Raw genomic sequence first — 27620 nt, forward strand, 5'->3', positions numbered from 1 at the left:
GTTGCAAGTGCAGTAGTAAAAGATCTTTCTTGGTATGTCCCAAAGGATTTCACAGAATGAATGATTTTTTTGAGTTGTGGTCATTGGTAAACATGTCCTTCAATTTATATGCAACAAGTATGAGACAAATAACCAGATAATTTATATTCGGTGGTGGTGCTTGACAGGGGAATGCTGGTCAAGATACTTAAATAATTCCTTTTCACATAATGCTATAGGATTTTTGTGTCTCCCTAAAAAATAAAATTTATTGCCTCATCCAAAAAACACTACTTCCAATAATGCAACAGCTCCTTAGTATGTACTGCTCAATGTACATTGTACATTGGCGCTCAAATCCAAGAGTGGGTCTTGAACTTGCAACTTTTTGACTCCATTTGAATGATGCATAGGTGCATCTCCTGTAATTAGTCATATGGAGAATTGCAATCCCTGCAAGAGGATATATGCTTAGCTGACTTTTTAAAAATATATCTCCTTTTATAAATAAACACAGCCAGAATTTGATTTCAAAATTACAGTGAAGCTAATGGCACACACCATTATGTCTGCGTAAATGATACAGTAATTTCAAGTGCAGATCCACAGTTAAAAGCAGACATGCAAAAATTGCAGTCCAAGTTGTGCAGCTCTGACAGCTTCATGAAAATGACATCTAGCTGTTTAAGCTGCTGTATTTATACAGTAGATATAAACTAAAGAAAGTTTGCCACAGAAAGTTAAATCTTGTTTAAAGTGCATGTACCCTTTTAATAAATTAATTACAGCCAAATAACCTCTTTGGCATTGAAAGTTAAGCATAACAAGTGCAGAGTTTCGTTCCTTCAGGATAGTATTTAATATTGGAGATTTTTTTAAAGTTAAATTTAAAGTCTTATCTTTTTTACTTTTCCTTTCTACATTTTTCCCCTCTCTCTCTCTATCTTTCTCCAGTCAATCTTGTTCTCCCTGTTGTCCACTCTTTCTGCAACTGATTTGATATTGAATTCATCCACTCTAATTTAAACTTCCTTATCATTCCTTTTGCTGATTATTTTACAATCCTTCAGTCTGGCTAAAGAGATGCATAGTTGCTTGTCCTGTTCACTTAGATTCCAGTTGGATGCTTTTTCTTGCTGCGATATTATCAGCTTGCACTTTCATTAACTTGTCATGCAAAAAAATTTAAAAACCTAACCGTGCAAGGATAAGTCTAACTGAAAGATGAAATTGGCTGCCCTGTTGCAGCAAATTGTGGCCTACTCTTATTCCAGGGCATAGCTGCATGAGTTACTAGGGACAGCGCCCTTATTGCAACCATCTTGAGTTGCTTCATGAATGGCCTTCCCAAGATCATTAGGTCAGAAGTGTGGCTGTTTACTGATGATTGCACACATCTAATTCCACTTGCCACTCTTCAGATACTGAAGCAGTTCTTGCCTGCATGCAGCAAGATATTGCCAGCATTCAGGCTTGGGCTGGTCACTGACAAGTAACATTTGCAACGAACAAATGCCAAGCAAGAAGCATCTTTGATAAGAGAGCCTAACCACTTCCCCTTGACATTCAATGATGTTGCCATTGTTGAATTGCCTAGGATCAACAGTCTGTGGAGTGGGGAGTCACCATTGGTCAGAAACTAAACCAGACCTTCTGCATAAATGCTGTGGCTACTAGAACAGATCAGAGACTGGATTCCTGCATCGAACGACTCATCATCTGATTCCCCCCCCCCCCCCACCCCCAATCAGCAATCTGATGGAATGTTCTCCGTTTCTCTGGGTGGGTGCAGCTGCAACAACGCTCTAAGTTCGACACCACCTGGGACAAAGCAGTCTTATTGACTGGCACTCTATTCACCACTTTAAGCAGCTGCTCTCTCTGCTGCTGGTGTGTAATGGTGACATTGAGCACTATCTTCAGAATACTTTGCAGCATTAGTTTCTATTTTCTTTCCTGCACACTTACCTGTGTTACATGTCTAAACTCGTCATGCTGTGTGTTTGACAGTATTGTTTTGGTTAGAATTTGTCTAAAGTCTGGACATGCTTTTGGAAGAGGTGTAGAATTTAAAAACCTACTCGTTGATCTCCTGAGTCATTGTACACAGAGAGTCAAGACCAGGTGTAGTGTTCAGATGAAGTGGGCGAGGCGAGACCAGGCCATGCAAATGTAATTCACTCCCCATTTTAAAATCACAGTTCTGCTCGTTATTTATATGCAACACTGATTAATTATTGCGGTGATTTAAAGAAACAATATCATTTGTTGGGATACCTGTGCATTAAAAATTTTTCTTCACTCTGATTCTGGTGGAGTTGATTACTGAGTTGTCTCCAGTGGAGTGCACCCTGCTGGGTCTGCAGAGCTAAAGAGCCAGGATTTCCTGGAGGAGAGAATGTAAACCAAAGCCACAACTATCGTGACTGCTCAAATTACTATTGACTTTGACATCTAGACTACAATTAGGGAAAACACTTGTTTAGGTAAGTCAATAATTTGGGTAACTGTCTATCAATTCCAGTGTTGTGCTATATTAAAATCTATTAATTTGGTCAGTGCAAACAATTAAATTCTGATATATGCAGAGCATTGGAATATCCAGCCAATCTGGCTAATAGAGCTATGCAGACAAATAGTTTTTAAATAAATGGCTTAGGCATGTAATCCAACTGGGGGTAGAGCATCTTTTCAGCCTTCTCCCCCTGACCCCCCACATTTGCACTCTTTCCTCCACTGCACCCTCACCCCTCACTTGCATTAGACACTTTGGGTGCTTCAGCTGGCAAAGCAGCTAGGAACTAGCAAATGCATTTGACCCACAGATTGATTCAGTTAGCATACAGCTCTGAAGACCTGATCTAGGATTATGACGTAGTGTATTGTATTAGAATTACAGGGCTGAATCTTTCTGGCTGACGTGTGGGCGGTGGAGCCTGCACATCAGCACTTAAAATGTCATGCGAGCGTCCCAACGTCAGCACATGGCATCGCGATGTTTATTTCGGCAGGCGCACTGTGCAGAGTGACGCGCGCCCGCCATTAATTAAAGGCCATTAAGTCACCAACTGACAATGATTTTGAGGGGCCTGTGCGAACTTCGGCTCAGCGCATGGGCCCAATGGGCAGGTGGGTAAGTGATTTTTTTTATCAAACCTCATCCAATGGCGGGATGAGGTTTGATATCGGAATTAAAAAAGTTCAATAAAGTTTTTGTGTATTTTATTATCATGTCCCATCTCGTGTGATATTTTCACATGAGGGGACATGTTAATGATTTTTTTATTTTTCCATTTTTAATGTTTCACAGAGTTTCACCGATCTCCCTGAGGCAGCACTTTGCCTCAGGGAAATTTGTGCTCTTTCGTGCGCATGCACAAAAAAGCGCACTCTGGCAGTTGGGGAATCCCCCCCCACCTGCACAGGAAGCGCATAGCACTTCCCATCAGGCGGCCCGCTGGGTGGGCTTTAATTGGCCCGCCCACTTAAAATGGCAGCGGGGCCTGTTTTGGTGGCGGCGATCGGCTGCCTGCCCGCCGCCAAGTCGATCAAATGCAGTCTGGCTTCCTGGTTGCTGGAAGCACTTTCTGTACGTGACTATTTGTCACGTTTGAACCCAGGTTACAATCAGCTTTTTGATTATGGGGGGCACCACAGAAGAACCTAAATCTTTTCACATACTGAGGTTTACAAAACAGGCTGCTGGCTAAGCCCTACACCACGTGTCTTTAAGCACAACTGGACTTCATCCCTCACACCACATTTTAAACGCCAGCTGTTCAATCACGTTCCAGCTCAAACAATTTGTGTCTGATCGTGTAGCAGTGCACATGAAAACACAGGGCTGGCCTATCTGAATCTTTCTCATACAATACAATCAGGAAGTCGATGCCACTCCACCTCCAGCTATGTTAATCAACACCTTAAAACAAATTTTCTCTCAGATCAAACATTTGATCACTTCATATTTATGCAAAGAATTAAGGAAAATGTGTAATCCCACCTTTATAAATTACTGTACTTATACATAAGTTTGAAAGTATAAAGCTGCATTCATAACAGAAAATAGTACTAGTGTATTGCATGGTATCTCCATCAGAATTTTGTTCCTGCAATAATTTAAAATGGCTTTTGTCCCCTTTTGAATTGGCAAGCCTTCGGTTTACAATGTGACACAGCAAAATAAACTTCACTCACCCATCAGCACATTACTTGCACATTACATCATGACAAAAATTATGCATTTTTTAACTCTTCCAAAAGAATGCTCATTTTTTTCATAAAAATAATGTCCCTTTAAAAATAAATTTACTTGAATGGTTTTACATCACTTGAAAGGAAGCAGAGCAAGAATGGTATTTATTGACAAAGGACAATAGAGATCCTGTTGGTTTCTTTATTATCCATCGTAAAGAAAAGGGAATTTTTCCAAAAGAGACAGTACCTGAAGTAATAGCTGCTCTGTACTCCTTTCTGCTGTGTTCTGAGCTAGTGCTGAGCTCGTGGACTCTTGCAGTTTTTTGTCACCTGAATCTTGGTGCCTCATCAGTTGTGAATGAACTGGAGACATCCTCCCTTCCTTTGGTACCTTGGTTGCCTGTGTATTAGCATCAAGTTCCGTAGTAACATTTGAACAGCTAGCATGTTGCTGTTGTGCAAGGTTAGAAGGTAAGGGCTTTGCGTTTTCCGCCATCTGCACCAGAGTGTGTGCAGTGTAATAAACGATAACCTGCAGAGTTTGAGTAGAAAGTAAACAGGAACAGCGCTGTTGGATTGGTTTATGAAAGAGGTATGACAGGATAAGTCAATGTAACTACTCTATTTCTTTTTAATGTTATCTTTCTTCAGGGTATGTTTCTTAGTTTATCATTAGATGTTTACAGAATAACCTGACTAATATTTGCGTGAATTAACTTTGGTGTGTGTGTATCACCCCCCATTACCCCTTGGTAAAAGTGGACTGATCCAAATTGAACCCTCAGGGTGATTGGCAACAAGTTTGGTGGAACAAAATTCCATTCTATTGAAGAAAATGTTCAAGCGTAACTACTGTAATGCCAGAATAAAGGATGAGATCAGCTATGTTTGCCTTCTGCAGGTTAATGAACAGCTTTTCATATTTATTTCTGCTGTAATTATTTAACTTATGTGAGATTGCAGGGCTGAGAGGTTTTCAATCTAGTCTACTGAAATGATTCCATACTTCCAACAAATATTTACAACAATTACTCGCCCAAAAACTGAAACTTTAAAACATTTAAACCAGTTTTGAGATGGTTGTGTTGGGACATATTTTAACTTCTGGGCACAGTCGTTTGATTTTACATTGATATGAGCATCAACTGGTATTTTCCAGAAGATCAATTTACTCCTTCTCAGCCAAGTCAGAAACTTAAAAGGTTTAGGGAATGGGTGTTAAAATAACTCTGGTTTAAAATATTGTCTCTTTCGCTTCACCCATCTATTTATATTCTAGGTTCAGAACATATCAGTGGGGATGTGATGCTAGCCACTTGCTGCTCTTTTATTAATAACAGTTAATCAAACACGTGCAGATCAAAATCCCAACTATACACTGGAGAGGTCTTTGAATTGAGAATAATTGTCAGGGAGTTTCTTTAGAAGGAGTATGGTTGACTGATTTGTTTTCTGATGCTCATGGCTCTTAATTAATTAAAGGATGGTTGTAAATTTATATTACTGTTCTGTGTTTGATTGGAAAGTTAAATAAAATCATTGAAATTTATAGCACAGAAGGGAGGTCATTCAATCATTGTGCTGATCTCCATGTTGAAAGAACTTTTTGTTTCGTCCCTTTCCCTTGTGTTTTTCTCATACCCTTTAAAACCTTCTTTTCAAATATTTATCCACTCCCCCGTTAAATGCTGTTATGCATTCTGCTCCCACCACAGCTTTTGGTGGGACATTCTATCTTCTAACAACCGTCTGCATAGAATAAAATCTCTTAACCCTTCCCTTAACTATTGTGGTGACTCATTGATTTTGTCTTTTACTTGTTTAATTGTCAAGCATTGAAGCAGTTTACTATATTTTATTTTATCAAGGCCTCTCATTGAATCAGCATTTATTTAACCTCAATCGTTCTAAGAAAAAAGAGTGCCAATTTTTCTCATCCCTTCTCATAATCATAACACCTCACATATCTGGTATCATACTGAATCCCTTCTGTTTCCAATTCATGACCTTGAAACCTTTCCTAAAGTAAGGCGCTCAAAGCAAAACACATCATTCTAGCTGGCCTAACCAATGATTTTACTATTACCTCTTTGTTTTTTGTACTCTATGCTTCTTGTTTTCCCTTGGACATTAATATTTAATTGGAAAAATATCCATTACCTACCACTATGTTTTCTGCCTTTAGCTAACTGTCACTCCTGCCCCTTAAGGCACAAGCTCCCTGGGCATCTTTTCAAAAACCTTTTGAAAATCCATATGGACATTTACTCCATTTCTTTTATAAATATACTCCATTAACTCCTCAAATCAGTGCAGTCTGTCCTTAATTAAGCTGATTTTTCTGTCGAGCAAGTTTTAATTTGACCTTGTATTATGGCTTAAGCTTATCTGCTTTTGAGGTTAGGCTGAATGATCTACAGTTACCTGCTTTTTATCCTTTTATCGCTTTTTTAAAGCAGATTTGTTATTTTGGCATCCTTCTATGCTTCTGACCAACTTTCATTTGTTAGAAACATAGACAATAGGAGCAGGAGTAGGCCATCCGGCCCTTCAAACCTGCTGTGCCATTCAATATGATCATGACTCATCCTCAATCTCAATGCCATACTCCCATTCTCCCCTTTATCCCTTGACCCTTAGAGTCTAGAAATCTATCTGTTTCCTTCTTAAATATATTCAGTGACTTGGCCTCCACAGTCCTCTGTGGTACAGAATCCACCCGCTGAGTGAAGAAGTTTCCCCTCGGGCAGAATTCTCTGGTCGACAAGCAGGGTTGGTGCCCACTCCCGACACTTAAAATGTTGGGGGTGATGTTGGGCGGGCGTCCTGATGTCTCCCTGTGTCATTTAGATTTTCAGTTTGGCGGGCGTGCAGCCAACTCAGCTGCGCACCCGCCAAACTGTCAAAAGTCTATTAAGGCCATTTAAATATTAATTAATTCAATTAGCTGAGCTACCCGTCCAACCTTAAGATTGGCGGGCAAGAGAAGAGCCCAGGCGGCCTTTGCATTTTTCATTAAACCTCAGCCACGAGCGGGATGAGATTTCATGAAGTGTTTTAAAATTTAATAAAAATTTAAAAAATTATTATTTTACGTGTCCCAGCTCGTGTGACAGTGCCACATGAGGGGACATGTTTTAAAAGTTTTTATTTCCCTTTATTGAAATTTACACATGTCAAACCGATCTCCTTGAGAAACCTCTGTGCTTCAGGGAGATCTCTGCGCTCTTTCGTGCACATGCACGAAAGAGCGCAGGGAACGACTCGGAATCCCACCCGCCCGCACAGGGAGCGCTCAGTGCTTCTGGGCGAGCTTCACGCTGGGCAGGCCTTAATTGGCTCGCCCATGTAAAATGGCGCTGCATCCCCGATCGGGGGTGCTGATTGAGCTTGCACCCGCCCCCGCTCAACCCCACCAATGGGGGGAAATTATTGCCCCTCATCTCAGTTCTAAATGTCCTACCCCATTTCCTGAAATTGTGACCCCTTGTTCTGGACCAACCAGCTAGAGGAAACAACATCCCTGCATAAGGATTGTGACCACAACCTCTAGTTTTGATTTCTGTTGGCATTCTAGGAGACAAGCCGTCAGGGCTTGCTGTCTTTTACAGTGAATTTCAGCAATTCTTTTTCACATTTGTAGTTATCTTTTTCTAGCTGCTCCACTATGGCAGACTTCAATGAAAAGTATGGCAAAGCACTCATTTTGCATCTCTGCCATTATTCTCTTCTGTAAGATTTACTTTTTCATCTCTTATCAGTCCTGCCTTTCCTTTAACTATTTTACTTTTTATATGCTTATAAAATTGTTTACTATTTTGCTTTACCTTACCCACCAATCTTCCCTTATATGTCCCACTAACTTGTCCGGTCTCTTTCTATCAGTTAAAGGGGTAGAAAAGTTTTTTGGTTAGTATTCAACAACCCAGTAGTATTAAATAAGACTCTCACTTTGGGAAGGTTCTGGTTAAGCTGTGTTTGCTCTGTGCACAACAGACCAGGTTGATTGGGGTAGGTTTGAGGACGGATGAATGTTTTGGAATTTGCTCCATTAGCTTCAGGGTTTATTGATAACAGACAAACTAAGATATGTGGGGATATTTTCCAAAAATCTGCCCAGCCTATGGGGCTGAACATGCAGTAGCAATGACATGAAAGCTGCTGTGTAGAATCATAGCATGATATTACATTGAAGGAGGTAATTTGGCTCATTTGTGCCTATACCATCCTTTTGAAAGAGATATCCAGTTAGTACAACTGCCTTACTCTTTCCTGGTGGCCCTGCAAAGTTTCCAGTTCAAGTATTTATTCAATTCTTCATTGAAAGTTATTTTTCACCATTTCATACAGTGTGTTCTAGATCATCGCTTAGAGGATAATTTTTTTCCCTCATGACACTTCTGGTTCTTTTGCCAAGTGCTAATTAATTTTGTTGCAAATTAATGTCTTTAAAATTTTCCCCACCACTGACGTTGAGCTAATTGGTCTGTATTTTCCAGATATATCCCTCCTGTCCACACCCCATCCCATCATATTTTTTAAATGAATGGAGCATTTGCATTTCTTAGGCATCACCCCATATCCAAGGAGGATTGGAGGATTGGAAGATTGGCCAGATCTTCTGAAATTTCCACCTTTACTTCCCTCTGCATTCCATCTGGACTGGGTGACTTCTGCTTTGAGCACTGCCAACCTTTTAAATATCTCTTTAATCTATTTTCATCCTATCCAATTTCTTTACTGCCTCCTCTTTACTGTGACATTTGCAGCATTCCTTTCTTTAGTGAAGACAGATGTAAAATTCTCATTTAGTACTTCAGCCATGCCCTCTGCCTCCACAAGAACTTCTAGTTTTTGGTCCTATACCTCCTTTGGCTGCAATTTTACTATTTAGAGAGAATATTTGGGTTCCTTTTTATTCCACCTGCTAATCTATTCCCATACACTCTCTTCGCCCCTCATTTTCTTATATTCAGCTAGGTTCACTACTGAATGATGAATCTGAAATCTATCATAAGCCTCATTTTTGCTGTTTCATTTTAATCTCTATGTCCATGGTTATCCAGGAAACTCTAACTTTTTTTTTTAGACCTTCCTTTCCCCCTGTAGGTGTCCAGTCTGTATCTGAAATATCTTTGAAGGCCACTCATTGCTCATTTATGGTTTTACCTGCAACCTTTAACTCCAATCCACCTGCACCAGATCCCTTTTCAACTCATTGAAACTAGTTTTCACATTTGATTTCTCTGTGATCGTTTCCATGACCTAATGATATTGTGATCACTGCTTTCCAAATGCTCTCCCACTGAAGCATGCTCCTCTTCATTCCATAGTTAGATCCAGCACTGCTTTCTTCCTTACTCATTGAGCTGGAAACACACGGATTAAGAAAGTTCTTTTTTTTTATATACACTCAGGTATTCCTCTCTCTCTTTATTTTGGGAGGAGTGGCATGAGTGTGAGAAGAGGGTCCTGGGACAGGCAATCAACAGCATCTAGAGGAGAGATTGAGAGGAGGACCCTGAGCCAGGCAGTCGTCAGCACTTAGCGCCTAACATCACAGGAGAAGCTTAAATTCATTGGTTGGTGAGAATCTGCGGTTAGGGAGTGTAATTAAGTAGCTGAAAATTAGAAAAACACATTCTTTTTAAAAGAAGGGGCTACTTCCATTTAAGCAAGAAATATAAGCAATAGGGAAATAAAATTAAGTTGAGGCCGGATAAAATAAAGTTGCGTAAGTAAACCAAAGTAGAATAAAGTTAACACAAGGGAAGTAAATTGAAGCCATGGCAGGACAGCTTGGTCACGTGGAATGCATGCCCTGTAACATGTGGGATACTACCAGTGTTCTATTTTTGGAGGAGTGGAATGAGTGCGAGATAAGGACCCTGGGGCAGGCAATCAACAGCATCTAGAGGAGAGTGTGAGAGGAAGACCCTGAGCCAGGGAGTACCACCAGCAGCAGAACCTTGAGCTCTGGGTTTCAGAGGTCATGCGGTGGCTGGAGTCACTGTGGCACATCCACGAGGCTGAGAGCTATGTGGATAGCACTTTCAGAGAGGTGGTTACACCACAGCTTAGGAGCTCGGAGGCAGAAACGGTATGGGTGACCGCCAGGCAGTCCAAGAAAATTAGGCAGGCAGTGCAGGAGTCTCCTGGGGTCCCGCTTACCAATCGGTTTTGGATACCGGTAGGGGTGTTGGTTCCTCGGAGGAGTGCAGTCAGAGCCAAGTTTGTGGCATCACAGGCAGCTCTGCCGTAAAGGAGGGGAAAAAGAAGAGGGAAAGAGTAGTAGTAGTAGTAGGGGATTTGTTAGTTAGGGGAAAGGACAGGCATTTCTGGGACATAGGCGTGACTCCAGGATGGGATGTTGCCTCCCTGGTGCCTGGGTCAAGGATATCACGGAGCAATTGCAGGACATTCTTCTTGGGGAGGGTGATCAGCCAGAGGCCATGGTCCATGTTGGTACCAATGACTTGAGCAGGAAAGGGGATGAAGTCCTGAAAGTAGACTTTAGGGAGCTAGGAAGCAGATAGAAAAGCAGGACCTCTAATGCAGTAATCTCAGGATTACTCTCAGTCCCACGTGTAAGCGACTATAGAAATAGGAGAACTGAATGAATAAAAACATGGCCTGAAGGCTGCTGCAGGAGGGAGGACATTAGATTCTGAGGCATTGGGACTGGTTCTGAGGAAGGGGGGATGTGTATAAGTCGGACGGTCTACACCTGAACAGGATTGGGGTGAATATCCTCACAGGGAGATTTGCTAGTGCTGTAGTGGGGGGTTCGGGGGTGGGTTTAAACTGTTTGGCAGGGGCTGGGAACCTGAGGGCAAATTCAGAGCAGGGAATGGGAGATGGAGAATTATGCAAGGAACATTGTAGGTAAAACCAATGAGCTGAGAGCACAGACACATGGTAGCATGATATCATCGTTATAACGAAAACCTGGCTTAAGGAGAGACAAAAATGGCACCTCAACATCCCTGGATATAGAGTTTTCAGGCAGGATAGGGAGGAAGATAAAAAAGGTGGGGGTGTAGCAATATTGGTTAAAGAATCAATTACAGCTTTGAGGAGGGATGATATACTAAATGAAGCATCAAATGAGGCCATATGGGTTGAGCTCAGAAATAAAAATGGATCAGCCACACTGCCAGGAGTATACTACAGATCCCCAAATAGTGAAGAGAGTTAGAAGAGCAAATATGTAGACAGATTTCTGAGTGCAAAAATAATAGGGCAGTAATTGTTGGGGACTTCAACTAACCTAATATCAATTGGGATACAAACAGTGTGAAGGGCACAGAGGACACAAAATTCTTGAAATGCATTCAAGGGAATTTTTTTTAGCCACCACATAACAAGCTCAACGAGAGGGGGCACAATTCTAGCTTTAGTCTTGGGACATGAAGCTGGGCAAGTGGATGAAGTAGCAGTGGGGTCCGTTTTGGAGATAGTGACTATAATATACTTGGATTTAGCATCATTATGGAAAAAGAGAATGATAGAACAGGAATAAAAGTTCTAAATTGGGGGAAGACAAATTTTACAAAGCTGAGGGGTGAGCTGACAAGAGTGGACTGGATACAGCTATTGGAAGGAAAATCTGCTTCAAATCAGTGGGCGACATTCTAAGGCAAGATTCTATGGTCACAATGTAGACATGTTCCCACAAAGAAGAAGGTTGGTAATGCCAAATCTAGAGTCTCCTGGTTATCCAGAAGCATACAGGCCAAGACAAAACAGAAAAAGAAAGCTATTTACTCTTCTAACTCTCATTTTAACAAAGTCCCACATGGCAGACTGGTCAGGAAAGTGGGATCTCTTGTGATACAGGGGAAGGTGACAGGTTGGAACTAAAATTGGCTCAGTGACAGGAAACAGAGTAATGGCCGATTGATGTTTTGTGAATGGAAAACAGTTTCGGGTGGTGTTCCACAGGACTCAATGTTGGGGCCCTTGTTGTTTGTTGTATATATTAATGACTTGGACATAAATGTGGGAGGCATGATTTGGAAACTTGCAGATGACACAAAAACTGGCTGCGTAGTTGATTGTGAAGAGGATAGCTGTCGACTCCAGAATTACGTCAATGGTTTGGTTGAGTGGGCAGAGAAGTGGGAAATGGAATTCAATCTGGAAAATTGTGAGATAATGCATATGGGCGGGGGGGGGGGGTGTCAAACAAAGCAAGGGAATACACAATACGTGGGAAGTTATTGAGAAGTGTTGAGGAAGTGAGGGACCTTGGAGTGCATGTCCACAGGTCCTTGAAGGTGGCAGGACAGGTGGACAAGGTGGTCAAGAAAGCATATAGAATGCTTTCCTTTAATGGACGAGGTATTGAATACAAAAGCAGGGATGTAATGATGGAACTGTACAAAATGCTGGATGGGCATTTTGTGTACGGTTTTGGTCACCACGTTACGGGAAAGACATGGTGCGTTGCAGAGAGTGCAGAGGAGATTTACAAGAATATTGCCAGGATTTGAAAATTGCAGCTATGAGGAGAAATTGGATAGGCTAGGATTAGAACCGAGGAGGCTAAGGGGTAACCTAATTGAGGTGTACAAAATTGAGGGGCCTAGATGGGGTAGATAGGAAAGATTTGTTTCCCATAGCTGAAGGGTCAATTATCAGGAGGCATAGTTTTAAGGTGATTGGTAGAAGAATTAAAGGGGACACAAAGAAAAACTTTTTCACCCAAAGGGTGATGGGCATCTGGAATTCACTGCTTAAGTTGCTGGTTGAGGCTGAAACGTTCAACGTATTTAAGAGGTACCTGAATCTGCATCCGAAGTGCTATAACCTGCAAGGCTACGGAGCAGGTGCTGGAAAGTGTGAATAAAACAAGCGGCTAGTTTCTTTTTTCTCTTTTTGGCTGGCGCAGGCACAATGGGCTGAATGGCCTCTTTCTGTACCGTAACTTTTCTATGGTTCTATGATCTGCTCATTCTTACTGGTTGTGAGGCTCAGGATTTTAAGTTCGCTTCTATAGTTTTAAGTCATTTATCAGACAATTTACATATTGAATGTTATTTCAAATAGCTAACTTTCTGCCTTCTTTTAATGAATAGTTTGATGTTGTGCATCCACTCTGTTATTTTCCCAGTCGATATTAGGAAATTTAAAGTCCCCATTTTCACTGCACTAAAGTTCCTGCATCTTGCTGCAATTTGCCTTCAAATTTGCTCTCCTTAATCTTTACCCAACAGGATAATAATAGCTTGTCTATTGTTCTGTAATTCTAACCAAATTGATTCTGTCTTGAACTGTTAAGTACATCATTCCTTTCTAGTGCTTTAATGTACCTTTGATCACTACTGTCACCACGCACCCCCCCGCCTCCCCCATATTTTTGCCTACCCTGTCTTTCCTAAATACCACTATTTCAGAAAGGCTAGAAATGAAATCCAAAACATGCTCAAGGATTGAAAGGGCCTATTGCAGCTCCTATGTTCCTGAATACAGCGTGTGGTCAGGAATATTAAGCGCCTATTCCTCTACTTGTTTGACTGTGGTCTATATTATTTGCTACCATTTCATAATCCCACTTGTGCCAGCAGCTGAACAACCTCATTTACCACACCGCTGATATTTATGGAGATACATTTTAAATATTTCTTAGCCTGTCTCGCACTCCACCCGTGTCTGATAATTCCTATTTCTGACCTGTTCCCTATTCTAACGCTGTTTGTCTCTCCCAGTCCTGTGTGTATCTTGTACCTGCTTCATTACTGGTACCCCGCCACCATGGTTCTGGCTGATCTTCCTGCTAGGAGATTGGTCCCAGTCCATTTTGTACCCAGAACTGGACCCAATACCTCGGGTGCCTGAAGCTCTTCCTCCTGCACCAGTTCTTCAGCCATTTTATACTCATCAGTACTTGGCATTGGAAATAGTCCAGGGATTGGTATCTTTGATTTCTCATTAACATCCTGTCTAGTTCATGAAAAACGCTCTGTAGGAACTCAATCCATTTTCTACCTACATCATTGATTCTAAAATGAAGCATGAATTTTGGCTGTTCCCCTTTCTCTGCAGAATGTCCTGCACCCATTCAGTGATGTATTTTACCCCGGTTCCCTATGACCACAGTATTTCTACACTTTGCTGTGCCTGCCGCCCCATGAAGTCATTTGCCCCTTTGCACTGTAGCCTGCATCCCCCCAAGCTATCATCACCCTGCCAGCATTTAGCGCTGAAAGCCAGTTTGAGAGTGCTCCACACTCTGAGAATCCCTGCCCAAATGGCCACCCACTTAAAACCCTCCTCAATTCTCTGTAACTGCAGGAAGATGACTTCAGGAAATTCTCTGCCTCCTGTATGCTGAGCAGTTACTCCACCTGTCACCCAAGCTTTCAGAAACCCAGAGTATATCTGTGATTTTCTGATGAGCTCCCTGCTGCATGTGGGGCTGAGTTGGTGGGTGGAATCTTTGGAACGTTTCAGTATGTTGAGCAGTATGAAGTCATACTTAAATAATTGTATATAGTTGATGGAAGGTCTAATTTGAGGCACCAGGTTGCATTGTAGCACTCAGAGGGGATTTGACAGCCCACAGGCCTCGTGTGCTGATTTGAAAGTCAGCATTTAAATAATTAGTGTCAAAGAGCACTGCTGCGTTGAAGAGTAATCTTAATATTGCATTAGTGTTTTCTTTTAAAATTAAATCTTTCGCATTTATTAGAGTGAAAGTGAAAAAAAATGTGGGGGAGCGCACCTCCCTCTTTTTTATCCCTCTATTCCTTCTCACAGGCACAGCTGATATTTTTATTGCCCATCTGTAGTTGGGCACCTTCTTGAACAACGAGTTTTCCTCGTACAATTTAGTGGTTGCTAGGCCACATCAGGGGGCAGTTAATATTCCCATGTTGGTGTGAGGCAGGAATTATCTATAGACAAGTTTCAGTAAGCATGGCAAATTTCCTTCCCCAAAAGACCCTAATGAATCTATTTGGTTTTTACAATAGCCTGACAGCCTCATGGTCAGTTTTAATGACATAAGCTTTTAATTTGAAGATTTTTTAAACTGAATTCACATTCATAAACTGCCATGGTGGGATTTGAACGTTGTCCCCTGGATTACTAGTCCATTAATATAAAGTGACAGTACTCATTTTTGGGAGTGTAAGTAAATTGCATAAGCCTTCTTTGCTGCAACTGGGTAAATGAATAAGCGAAATACCAGTTTCAGTTTGTTTGGCTTGGGTGTCAAGTAAATGCATTCCAAATTCATAATTAGGATATGTGTTTGGGTTTTTGAAATGCAATGCGGTACTGACTAACTGGCTTACCATAGTCATGTGACTCTGCCATGATGCACTCTGCCTCTGGGGGCAAGCTTCTTTAGGTCAGTTCAATAAAGCCTCTCACTGAGACAGACACTGATGAAGACAGTGGACCTTATACATGAAGCATGGTGTACAGAAGTGAAGAAAAAATAGATTTGTGAACCCTGCAAAGAAGACACTGAGCACCCCAGGAACACAGGTTCAAATCCGCAAAAAAACAATGCTGCTGAAGAAAGGATAAAAGGAAACCACACACAAGCTGCAAGTGAAATTACTGGCTGCAGAGAAAAAGGACAAAGAAAACACAGACAGAGGCTGCAAATAAAAAATACTGAGTGAATAAACAATGGCTGCAGTAAATTTTCCAGTCCCATCTCCAGTATCATTGAAAAACGATGCATGGCAAAACACATTTTTTCCACCTGATGGCAAAACTGAGAGATTGCAACAGACTTAATGAACAAGCCTGAACCAATAAGAGTAGTCACACTGTAACTGTGCTGGGGAAGGACTGCTACAAAGTGTATATCACCCTAAATCTAGAAATTGAGCAAAGAAAAAGGATGACACAGATTTTGAAAGCCTTGAATACAAATTTTGAACCCCAAATGAATGTTACATATGAACGATTTGTATTCAATACTAGAGTTCAGAGTGAAAACGAGACCATTGAATGGTATGTCACGGCAGTAACACAGCCAGCAGAATCATGTGAATTTGGACAGCTAAAAGATGTTATGATTATAAATTGGTCCTCGGCGTGAGAGACCCCTCGATGAGAGAAGTCTATTGAAAGATGCGAAACTGATGCTAAAGAAAGTGATAGACATGTCAAAATGCAGAAGTTGTGAGCTATAGCATATGTATGGTGGAGCACATTAGGCTGAGAGAGAGTCCAAGTCAAAAGAGCTAAGCGATCGCAGACAAAGGGCAGGATGCAGATACTGCAAAGGACAGCAAGCATGGGAAAAGAAGGATTGCCCAGCATGGGGAAAACAGTGTTTTAACTGCAAGAAGCAAAATCATTTCGCACACAAGTGTTTGACCAAAAAAACAAGCCTGTACAGATGGCCACTGGAGAGATATCAGCAAACGAGTCTGGTGATGAACTATACGCGATACAACAGACTAGTTCAGTCAAGTTCTTAGGTGACAAATGGTTTATGACTGTTACTTTACCTCTGGGGACATCATTGTATCAAGTGAACAAGATGTATCAAATAGACACTGGTGCGTCATGCAACATAATGACCTTCACAGGTCTGTGTGAAGTGGTTCAATGTGCCACCCCGAAAATGAAGCCCTCGACAGTAAGGTTGAGGCTATGTGATGGCATAATACTCATACCGAGGGGATGAGTTAGTCTGACAGCCCAATGCAATGCCAAGCAGGAAGATCTAGAATTCCAAATCATAGATGGGGTGCAACGGCCACTCAACTCAGCTGGAGCAAGTCTAAAGCTTGGGCTGGTAACCTTGAGCGTGCCGGCAGAGAAAGGACAACAAAAAAACTCCTGAGCGAGAGAGATTGAAGACCCCAGAGAGAGGGAGACAATATTCAAGTAAACCGCAAGGTGGTTGCCGACCATGTCAGTGCAATGAAATGCACAAGCTGAAAATAAATGAAGCAGTTCTACAGGAAGGTAATCCTGTCCAGAGTCTGATGTCATGCCTCACACAAACTATACTTCCAATAGCAGAAGAGCTACTGAAACCTGAAGTAATAATAGGCGTGAGTAAAAAGATCAAGGTGAAATGACAGCCAAATTTCAGTTTGATAAGACCGCCAAACCATTGCCAGAGCTGCGCATTGGAGAGCCAATCAGGGTGCAAACCTTCAAGGCTTTCAACAGGAGTTGGCCCATGTGGAAACTTGGCACATGTAGAGAAATTGTCACCTCGACTGTATGCAGTGAAAATGAATGAACCAAATATACCAGTGCAACCACAGGCATATTTGAATTAGCGAAGCTGTTCCTTTGCAGCAATCGGGCGGTCAGGAAGAAGTTTTCAGGTATGCAGGGCAGAGGCAATGTAAGATCAAAAGACAGCTGCAAGCCTCCAACTGGCTCCACAGTGGAAAGAATCTCATTTTGAATTTGTAAGGTGAAAATGCTTTGCCTGGTGTTTTGGTTAAGCCTATGGGTTGTTGTTATTGGAGGTTAGTTTGGGAATTTGTTAATAATTATGATAGTAGTAATTTGTAGCCATGTGTATATATCTTAACCTGTGTAAAGTAATAAATGTTTAATTTAGTTTAATGTAAAATCTCGGGAACTAGTGGTCTGATTCCTGACTCAGAGTCGCATCTCAAACATAACACTTAAATATCTGTCATAAGCAATAATTTAAAGTTTCCCTCCGGGATTTTTAAATAACTCCGCTTTACCAACAGCATCAGTCATAACACTGAATAATAGACCAAGCAGTAGTCAATCCATGAGAACAGTGGGTAACTTGGGCAACTCAGTCGCATAGGATTGTGCATGCCTATGTGTTTTTTGTTCAGTGGGAAGAAAAAGGGGATGTTTGTATCCTGTTTTCTAATATGAAAAGGGGGATGTTTGGGTTTTAGAAATGCAATGCTGCACTGACTAACTGGCTTACCATAATCATGTGACTCTGCCATGAGGCACTCTGCCTTTGTGGGGGGGGGGGGTGGGGGGGGGGGGGCGACATTTAAGTTCAGTTCAATAAAGCCCCTTACTGAGGCTGACACTGATGAAGCCTGCTGTCCTTACACACGAAACAATAAGGAGATATGATCAATTGCAGATGGCTAGATGTGTTGGGGGAGGAGGGAGGGGAGAAGGATGAATGGAGATGGCAATCTTTGCCTTGTGGAGAAGAGCTGACAACAGCCTGGGTAACCACATCTCTGAACATAAATTGTTGGCAGGTAAGCTATGATTTTCTGTTTGGCTCTTCCAACAGGATAATTTCTTTCACCTTTAACTCTGACTTTCTGGATGATGGCAATGGAAAGAAATAAAAAGAGTAAAACAGGACAGACAGGGAGCAAAATAAATCAATATTTTGGGTAAAATCTTTGTAACAAGATTCTGATGAAGAATCTCTACCCAAAATATTAAGCTATCTTTCTTTATAGTTTCAGATGTATGTTTTGCTCTGAGTGGGTCTTGAATCGACAATCTTCTGATGTAAGGATGCCACAACCACTCAACCAAGTGACCTTTATTCATGTGTGAAACCTGAAGTGAGTGTCAGTAGACCATTTGGACATAGGGGTGAAGAGAGAGTATGACATCTATGCCCAATCCCGTGCTTGTCACTTGTCCACAAACTTACACTATAGCAGGGATGACTGGAGTCAGAATCTTGATTTGATTTTCCATTACAGGTACTTAATCCAAGAGCTCTGAGGCCAACTGTAGCACTCCTACTGTCACAGTAGGTGGGATCATCTAATTCAGTATAGTACGGACTTCAAACCTGAGACCTTCCTGCTTTAACACTCAGAGCTGTGACCTTACTATTGAATTATTTTGTATGAGAAGTAATCCAGAGTATTTAGTCCCACTTAAGTGTCTACAATAAAAGCTAAATAAAACAATGTATGTTGCGAACTCCTTTGATTTTGATGTGACAGAGTAAATCAGTTTTTCTCTAATTGAGTTTTTAAATCAATCAACCAATGCAACTTTAATCAAAGACATTTAAAACATAGTACAATCCTATTACTGCTCTCAAACTAATTATAATTGCGCTAGACTGTAATACAGTACAAGTTGCTTAAAGAAGAATGTAACCTCTGTGGACATATTTTGACCTGACTTGCTCAATCTATGTGGAGTCTGCCAAAACCAGACAAGTAAATCAATAGATGGTTTTGTTTCTCGCCCCTATTTCCTGGTATTTCGGGGGTAATGGTACTTCTGGATTAGAAGTCAACGAGAGCAAGACAGGAGTTGTGGGACTTCGAGAAGGAGAGAGATCAGGATTGAGAGCCAGAAAAAGCAGGGAGAGAACAGCGTGCTGTTACCCAACATGGCCCCACCTATATGACAATAACCTGCATCCAAAATCAACAGTGAGTCTTTGTGTTAAGGCCTTGTCAATTCCGCATATTCAGAAATTTGGTATGCCCTATCAAAATAATTTTGAATCGGTCTGATTTCTAAATATTCCTGGTGTCCAGGAACCAGATGCATTCCATATTGATGAGATAAAAGCCTTCTCTTTCTTTTGATGAAAGGAATCTGAGTTCAGAGGAGTTTGAGCAGTTTCAGTTCAACTAGTGAATGAATATCACTTGACTAAACACATGTCCATCTTAGCCCCTGCTGAAACCCTTATCCATGCCCTTGTTGCCTCTGGATTTGACCATTCTAATGCCCTCCTCACAGACTCATTATGGCACAAAAGGAAGCCATTCAGTTGGTCAAGTTAATGCCACTCTCTGTAGTGCAGTCCAGTTAGTCCCATTCCCCTGCTCTGTCACCTGAATCCTGCAAGTTTATTTCCTTCAAGTGCCCATCCATTGTGTGCATTCATTGTATGCACATCTGCTGGCCTTGTAGGCAACGAGCTCCAAGTCATTACCACTCGCTGAGTAAAAAAGTTCTTCCTCACATCTCCTCTGCACATCTTGCCCAAAACCCTGGTCCATATCCCATCAGCTAAAGGGAACAGCTTTTTTTTAATCCAGTTATCTAAACCTGTCATAATCTTGTATACCTCTATCAAATCTCCCGACACCCTCATCCCTGGAACCATTCTGGAAAATCTCTCTTGCACCCTTTCAAAGATCCTCATATGGTGTCCAATTCTCCAGTTGTGGCCGAACCCACCGTGGACCCTCCATAAACTTGAGTGCTAAACTCTGTTGCCCATACCCTAACTAGTCCTGTTCACCCATTCCCCTGTGCCCCTTGACCTTCATTGGCTCCGAGTTGAGTTTTAAATTTCTCATCCTTCTTTTCAAATCGCTCTATTTCCTTTCCCTCCACCCCTGCCTGCCTTTTCTATGATGTCCTCCAGCCTTACAACCCTTTGAGGTCTCTGCATCCTCCAATTCGGCCCCTTCAGCATTCCCAATTTTAATCGCTCCACCATTGGTAGCCATGCCTTCAGTTGTCTAGGCCCCCAGAAATACCCCCCTTAAGCCTATCCATCTCTCTACCTTTAAGATATCCTTAAAATCTACTCTTTGACCAAGCTTTTGGTCAATTTTGATTAAAATTTCCTTTTCTGACTTAATGTCAAATTTTATTTGATAATGCTCCTTCCTGTCAAGCAGCTTGAGATGTTTTATTACATTAAAGGTGCTATATAAAAGCAAGTTGTTATTGCTTCTGTGAAGTGCCTTGGAACATTCTTCTACATTACAGGTGCTATATAAATGCTAGTTGTTGTTATAATGACAAGTCTGAGGTAAGCGAAAGATTATTGGTGAGAGAGTTGCAAATGCCACATAACTGGAAAAACACATTTTGTCCAGCAGCGCCCCCCCCGCCCCCCTCAAGGCCAGTGCTCCCGTCCCTCTGCTAATTTGGGGAAATAAACATTTATGTTCATATGAAGGTTATGCATACTAAGATAAAAGCAAAGCTCTGAAGAAGAGTCATACGGACTCAAAATGTTAACTTTGCCTTTCTCTCCACAGATGCTGTTGGGCCTGTTGAGTTTTTCCAGCATTTTCTGTTTTTGCTATGTATACTAATATTGCTTGTATCTAATTTAATATTGAACAGCCTGCAGAGAAAATCTAATTTCATAATTGATGTAATGTGTTTATATAAACGTTTGCCAGATGCTGAGGCCGGCAATTCATGCACTAACCCTGTGGTTGATAGTAAATTATGTACGGCCTCTAGGTGAGAGGACTGACGCTTAGGGTTGATTTTTAAAAAATTCTTTGATGGGATGTGGGCATCACTAACAAGGCCAGCATTTGTTGCCCACCCCTAATTGCCCTTGAATTCAGTGGCTTGCTAGGTCATTGCAGAGGACAGTTAAGAGTCAAGCACATTACTGTGGGTCTGGGGTCCCATATAGCTCAGACTGGGTAAATTTCTTTCCCTAAAGGACATTAGTGAGCCTAATAGGCTTTTACAGCAGTCAATAATAGTTTCATTGGCACCATTACTGAGGCTAACTTTCAATTCCAGATTTATTAGTTGAATTTAAATTCCACCAGCTGGCGTGGTGGGTTTGAGCCCATGTCCTCAGAGCATTAACCTGGGCCTCTGGATTACTAGTCCACTATGCCACCGTCTTCCCCCAATTACATGGTTTTTCCTGTTGTGTTATTAGCAAACTCTCATAAATTACCCTGGCATCGCGGTGAAAAATGGAACTGAGCTTAATCCTTCCATTCAGCACATACTGGCTTTATGGCGGCAGCGCTGGAAGATCACCCAGAAACGTGCCAGGTTGGAGTTTGGGTTATCAACTTAAAGGTAATAAAGGTGGCTTGTTGGCAAAAAGCAAATGGTTGGTGTTGGGGTGGGGTATGGTGGTGGATGGAAGATTTCTGGATTGGAAAAATGGGGTAATCAAGCTTTTGACCACCTTTTATTGACTTGTATTTTTTTTGCTGTACACCATGTAAAAAAAAAAAAGGACACATTTTCATTTTATTAGTCCCTCCAGCACCCTCAGGCCAATGAATCATTTTTGTTAGTGTTTGTAGGGAAATGCAGCAGCCCATTAGCAGACAGGAAGGTCCCACAAACAACAATGAAATGGCTGGAATATCAAATTGTTTTTGTGGTGGTTGCAGAATATATTTTGACCAGGTCATCAGAAGAGCTGCTGTGTTTTACTTCAGATATTACCACTAATGGGGCTGATGGGGCCTTTATTTAACATTAGTCATCTAAATTTTGTGCTCAACTCCTGAAGGATTGATTGATGCTGACAGTGGGTGCAAAATATGAGAAAATTACCAAGATCTCTGTACTGACAGATCTGTATCTCTATTTCTCACCTTGATGCATTAGATAAAAAAAATCCCCCAAAGAAGGTCCATTCTTAACAGTTGCTCTATTTAACATCCAGCCTGTGTGCATAATTTGTGAGAACTCCTGCAATAAGAAATCTTTTTTTTTGACTTTAGGTATTCCCAGTTTTATTCAGAGGAGGAGTTCTGCCACTACAACATGTTTAATCATTATTTCTTTGGGGGAAAGGTAGGTGCCAGCATGTATCTGATTAGATTGGTGCGTTGCTACATAAGGTTTCCTTAAAAGACAGGAAAGTCTAATTGAAGTTTTGTTCAAATTAGTTCCTCAATGTCAGTTTGAAGGAAGTGTTCTTATAGAAATATTCTTTGATTATGAAAATAATAATTTGCAATTTCAGCACATAGGGTTTCCTTGCCTGTCAACCATCCCAATAAAGGGGAGGAATTGTGAAGCGCTGCCAATAATTGCAGAGGGACCTGGGAGCTGAGCCAAAGCTGCCTGAAACCAGAAAAGTTTGCAGCCAAGTCAACCAGCAACTTGCCCCCATTGCAGTCAAGAATTAAAGAACACTTCTTAAGTGCAGCCAACCTTTACTGCCTATCTACCCTTTTTCCACACATCTCCACTTATAGATCTAAGTTTCTCAATCTTCATCCAATGTAACTCTACAATGCTGTGTGCACAAAGTGAACAATACCCTGGTTCAAGGTGAAAATATTTCCATCTAGGTATATAATTGACAGCTAGTTCACAATTCTGCAACAGCTGTTTGGCCAGTCAAATGTGTTATATAATAATGCTTGTTGTACATTCCATTAAAACCTTAGAAATGTTAGCAGTGGTCAAAAGGAGAAGCTCACACTCTGTCACTGGTGGGGGGGAGTTTTGAAGCCATGCATAACCTTACGCAAATGCAGGAACATTACATGGGCCTGAACTAACAGCCAGCCAGCGTGAAGCATGCGCTGAAAAGCTTGGTGCTGCCAGGATGGGGGTGAGAGGAGGGCGGGGGAATGACATCGGTGAGGGCGAGCGCTGACAGCTCCCTGAGCCCGGCAAATAAAGTTTTTAAAATCAGAAAAAAAACATCAAAGCATCACAATCAGGCGCCTGAACATATAGATTATAAAAATGCTGTCCACCGATTTCTATTTTTATTTTATTTAATAATGGAAACCTCATCCTGCCCTTGGATGAGGTTTAATGAAAAATGTAAAGGCTGCCTGGCTGATTCACCCATTTGCAAACTGTAAGGTTGGATGGGCTACATAAATGACAGACAGTTGTGCCGGTAATGGGCTTAATTGCCTTCTTAATTGTCAGTGGGCACACTTCCAACTTTTGCACATGCCCACTGACCGAAACATCGCGCAGGATGACGTTGGATGCTCACCTGATGTCATCTCGTGCAATTTCACGCCTGATTGGGTCGGGCGTTCGCCCGCCCGATCAGTGTAAAATTCAGCCCACGAAGTATTTGTACTTGTTCAATTAATTCCTATTATCTTGTGTAATTTGCAGTTCTGTTAAAGGTTGTTCTCACATTTTGCTGCATTTTACAAACCTGGATAGAACAAGCTTTTGGCACAACACATTTGACATTTACTATATTCTGGGTTTCAATCGGCAGCTGGGGAACACTTTAAAGCAAAAGTAGTTTTCTCCCTGTTTAAGAAACTTCAATTTATACAGGTCTTTTTTAAAATTAGTAAATCAATATCTAATTTTGCTAGGGACCTTCTGATGTGTGCCAGAACCACCTGTGGTTTGTAATTTTGTACATATGCCTTCTAGTTCTATAGAGAAGCCAGATTAGATAGTTTGCTTCCATCTTCACATTTCTACTCGGCGCTTTATTGACTTGAACCACTTTCCCCCTCATCCTTTCTTTCTCAAAGAAATCTAATTCATCCCTGTGAGCCTCTTTAAGGCTTCTTTTACACTGGCACTGTTTTAGTTGGATTCAGGGATCGTTCCCAAAATTTACACTGGCAAGTCAGTTTCTATTGCTGAAGGCAGACTCTCAGATTCCGTTCTACATTTGTCTTTGAATCTCCAGGTGGAATAAAGGAGTCAGATTTAGCAGTGCACTATGTTGTTCAAACCTCTTATTCTGCACAGAGCTTCTGGTTGTTTCTTGAATTTATTTATATTGTTTGAATTAAAGCCTTTATTCAATTGGCAATTTATATTACATACATTACATACAAATACTTCATTTTGTGCAATGTCATTCCATCTTAATTCCACAGTTACTCCCAATCTTTAAATTATATCCCTTACTTTTTGAAACTTTGCCCTTTTTATACTAGCTTTTGCACTCTCCCTCACCCTCTTCTTCCCCCTCCCATGCCTCATTGGAAATGTTAATTATCTATTAATGCACATACATTATTGATTGCATTTTCTTTCATGCTTCAAGCAGTATTCATCCTTTAACCTAGTTTATCTTGTACATTTTTCTCCAATTTATAGATTCTTGCTGTGACGTTACTTAGACACCAGGCACACTGCTGATTAAGCTAGGTGCCTGGTGCCAGAGTTCCATTGTAGCTATTCAATTCCTGATTTGAGTAGGAACAAAATTAAGCACTGCAGAAACAACCTACCATTATTTTTTGTTTGCATACCTCTACTAGTAACTACACCAGTTGTAACTTGTCACTTTTCACAGTTTATTTGATGTTAATAGAACCGAATACTATATTTTATTTAGCTAAGTACTGCATTTACCACATTCTGTGTGGCATCCAAAATAAAGTTTTATCTTACCACGCTCCCTTGGTCACTATCTGATTTTTCAAGAGATTCAGAGCTCTTTTCTGCTGGTCTCAAGATCGATGGTAAACACCCTTCACTGTTCCCTTCAGATTCTTAGATTATAAAGCAAACAGTACAAAGGTTGCACCTTTTTTATACCCAAGAGCTCTCATGTTTTCTATTCTGCTGTTCCTATTTTGCTCCTCCTCTGATTCCCTAGATCAAAGGGTGTATTGAGGTCCAACCAATACAAGTACATGTGAGGGTTAAACTGTGGAGTTTATAAGTGAAATATTTAAATTTCATTACAATTTAAACTAAATCCATATAGTGAGCCGCATCAGGATGGATATTTTGAAATTGTATAAGGAAATTTGGCATTGAAATTGCCAGAGCTGGAGATTTTAGTTAATTAAAATTCTCTTGAGAATTTTTTATTTGGTTCTTTGCAATCAGTCGTGCAACACAAGCAACATCGTCTTTTTTTTGCCTCCTGACAACACTTAATGTGCTGCTGCTTGGACAGAATCGGCTTAATGTCTTGCTGTTGGTGATGAAACATCGTAATAGACTAGCTGGAGAATTCATATGTAATTCAAAACTCCTGAATTCAGACATAAACCAAAACTAAAACATTTCTATGACAAATATAGCATAGTTCTAATTTTAATTTTTTATTGACAGTGGTATTTCAGTTTTAATATCGACACTGCTTTTTAGGACCTGAGTCACCTTACTTTGACATTTATAGTATCTCATAATTGACATGTGATTTGGTGCACTGTTACATTTTGTGACAATCCTGTAAATTTCTATTCTTGTTAGGCATTGTGTAATTTGTCCCCTGATTGCCACAGTTTTGTATTAAAATCCCAGAGTCAGTGGAAATGTCCATTTCTAAGCAACAGCAAATCTGATGTGCTACAATTTCTTTTTTAAGCCACTAGGAAGGCCAGCATTTATTTTTATCTGGGAGCATCTGTGGAGAGAGAAACAGTTAATGTTTCATGTCATGACCTTTCATCATTAATTCCCTGTGAAATGGTGGTAAGCTGTACTTGGGTCGCTGCAGTCCATACGTTGATGTTACTCTCACAGTGCTGTTTTGAAAGAAATGCAGTGAATGTCGCGTAAAAGGAATTCTGTAAAGCTGTTGACGAGGCACAACACAAGAAATAACTGGAGAAGATTGAAGATTATGGAATTAGGGGTAGGGTAGCAAACTGGATTGAAAACTGGTTAGAAGGATAAATGTGGTTTATGAATTTCAGTGCCAGTGTGATGCTAGGTATGTAGGCTGTACATCCCAAAGGCTGGTGGATTGTATCAAACAACATGTCGTAGCCGCTGTTCGCAACGGACAAGGTGCAGACCGTACCCAACCAGCCCGTGCTGGCAAAACCCATAACAGTGTCCAACATGAGATGTGATTCCGTGATTGGACAACATTTGCTACTTTAATCCTCAGTGTGCTAAGAATTACACTGACAACCAGTTTAGGATTGTCAGTTGGGCTTGCAGTGCGGTGCATTTGTGTGTACTGGAAGCTACATATATCAATACACAGGGCCCTGTTCTTTGCAGACAGAACATCTACACATATAGGGCAGAATTTTTCCGTCGGTGAGCTGGAGGTGGGGCTCACTCGCCGATGCAGGATGATGTCAGGGGAACCCCCGATGTCATCCCGCTCCATTTAAATATTCAGGAAGGTAGGCGGACAGTGCGATCAACTGTCCGCCACCGACCTGTCAATGGCCAATTGAGGACATTGACAGGGTAGTTAAACCAATTAAAGGCCCTGCCTGTCCAACCTTAAGGTTGGTGGGCAGGCCAGGTGCCCCAGTGGGCTTCTGAAAAATAATGAAACCTCATCCACCGGCGGGATGGGGTTTCATATCTGTTTTTAAAAAAGTTTAATAAAGTTTTTGTGATATTTATTAAAATGTCCCATCTCGTGTGACATTGTCACATGAGGGGGACATGATAAAAATTTTTTTATTTTTCTATTTTTAGAGTTTCAAACACTGTCATCGCTCTCCCTAAGGCAGCACTTAGTCTCAGGGAGATGTGATATGCGTGAAAGAGCGCACTCTGACCGTTGGGGAATCCCCCTCCCCCTGCACAGGAAGCGCATAGTGCTTCCCAACGGGCGGCCCGCCCACTTAAAATGGCCGCGATTGTCTGCCCGCTCACTGCCGAGCCGGTGAGGCCCTCCCGCCCATCAAGGGCAAAGTTCTGCCCATTGTACCTGTTTCAGCTAAACAAAATAAGGGACAGCTGTTTGCTGATTCATTCCTCAGGGCAATGCCTTGACCAGTCAGAGCCAAGCTGCCTGTTTCAATTTCAAACAATGTTTGGTAGTTAACTGTCATTCGCCATCAACTGATGCATTCTCCAGGGCATTGCTTGTACCAATCAAAGTCCATTTGCAATCAATCTGCACTCTCTTCTCATAC

General features: G+C 41.3%; 1 protein-coding gene across 2 annotated transcripts in view; it reads left to right on the plus strand.

Annotated features, from left to right (window-relative positions):
* The window catches only part of zcchc4 (zinc finger, CCHC domain containing 4), a 106183-nt gene that overhangs the window by 51646 nt on the left and 26917 nt on the right, over positions 1 to 27620 (plus strand). For both annotated transcript variants that reach the window (XR_005946610.1, XM_041216477.1), the window contains exon 6: positions 22554 to 22626. Coding sequence is in view for 1 of the 2 variants with exons in the window: in XM_041216477.1 (XP_041072411.1) it covers positions 22554 to 22626 (73 nt within the window). In the remaining variant the exon portion in view is untranslated. The remainder of the gene's footprint in view (positions 1 to 22553; positions 22627 to 27620) is intronic.

This window comes from Carcharodon carcharias, chromosome 1 (assembly GCF_017639515.1).
Source record: "Carcharodon carcharias isolate sCarCar2 chromosome 1, sCarCar2.pri, whole genome shotgun sequence".
Lineage (NCBI taxonomy): Eukaryota > Metazoa > Chordata > Chondrichthyes > Lamniformes > Lamnidae > Carcharodon > Carcharodon carcharias.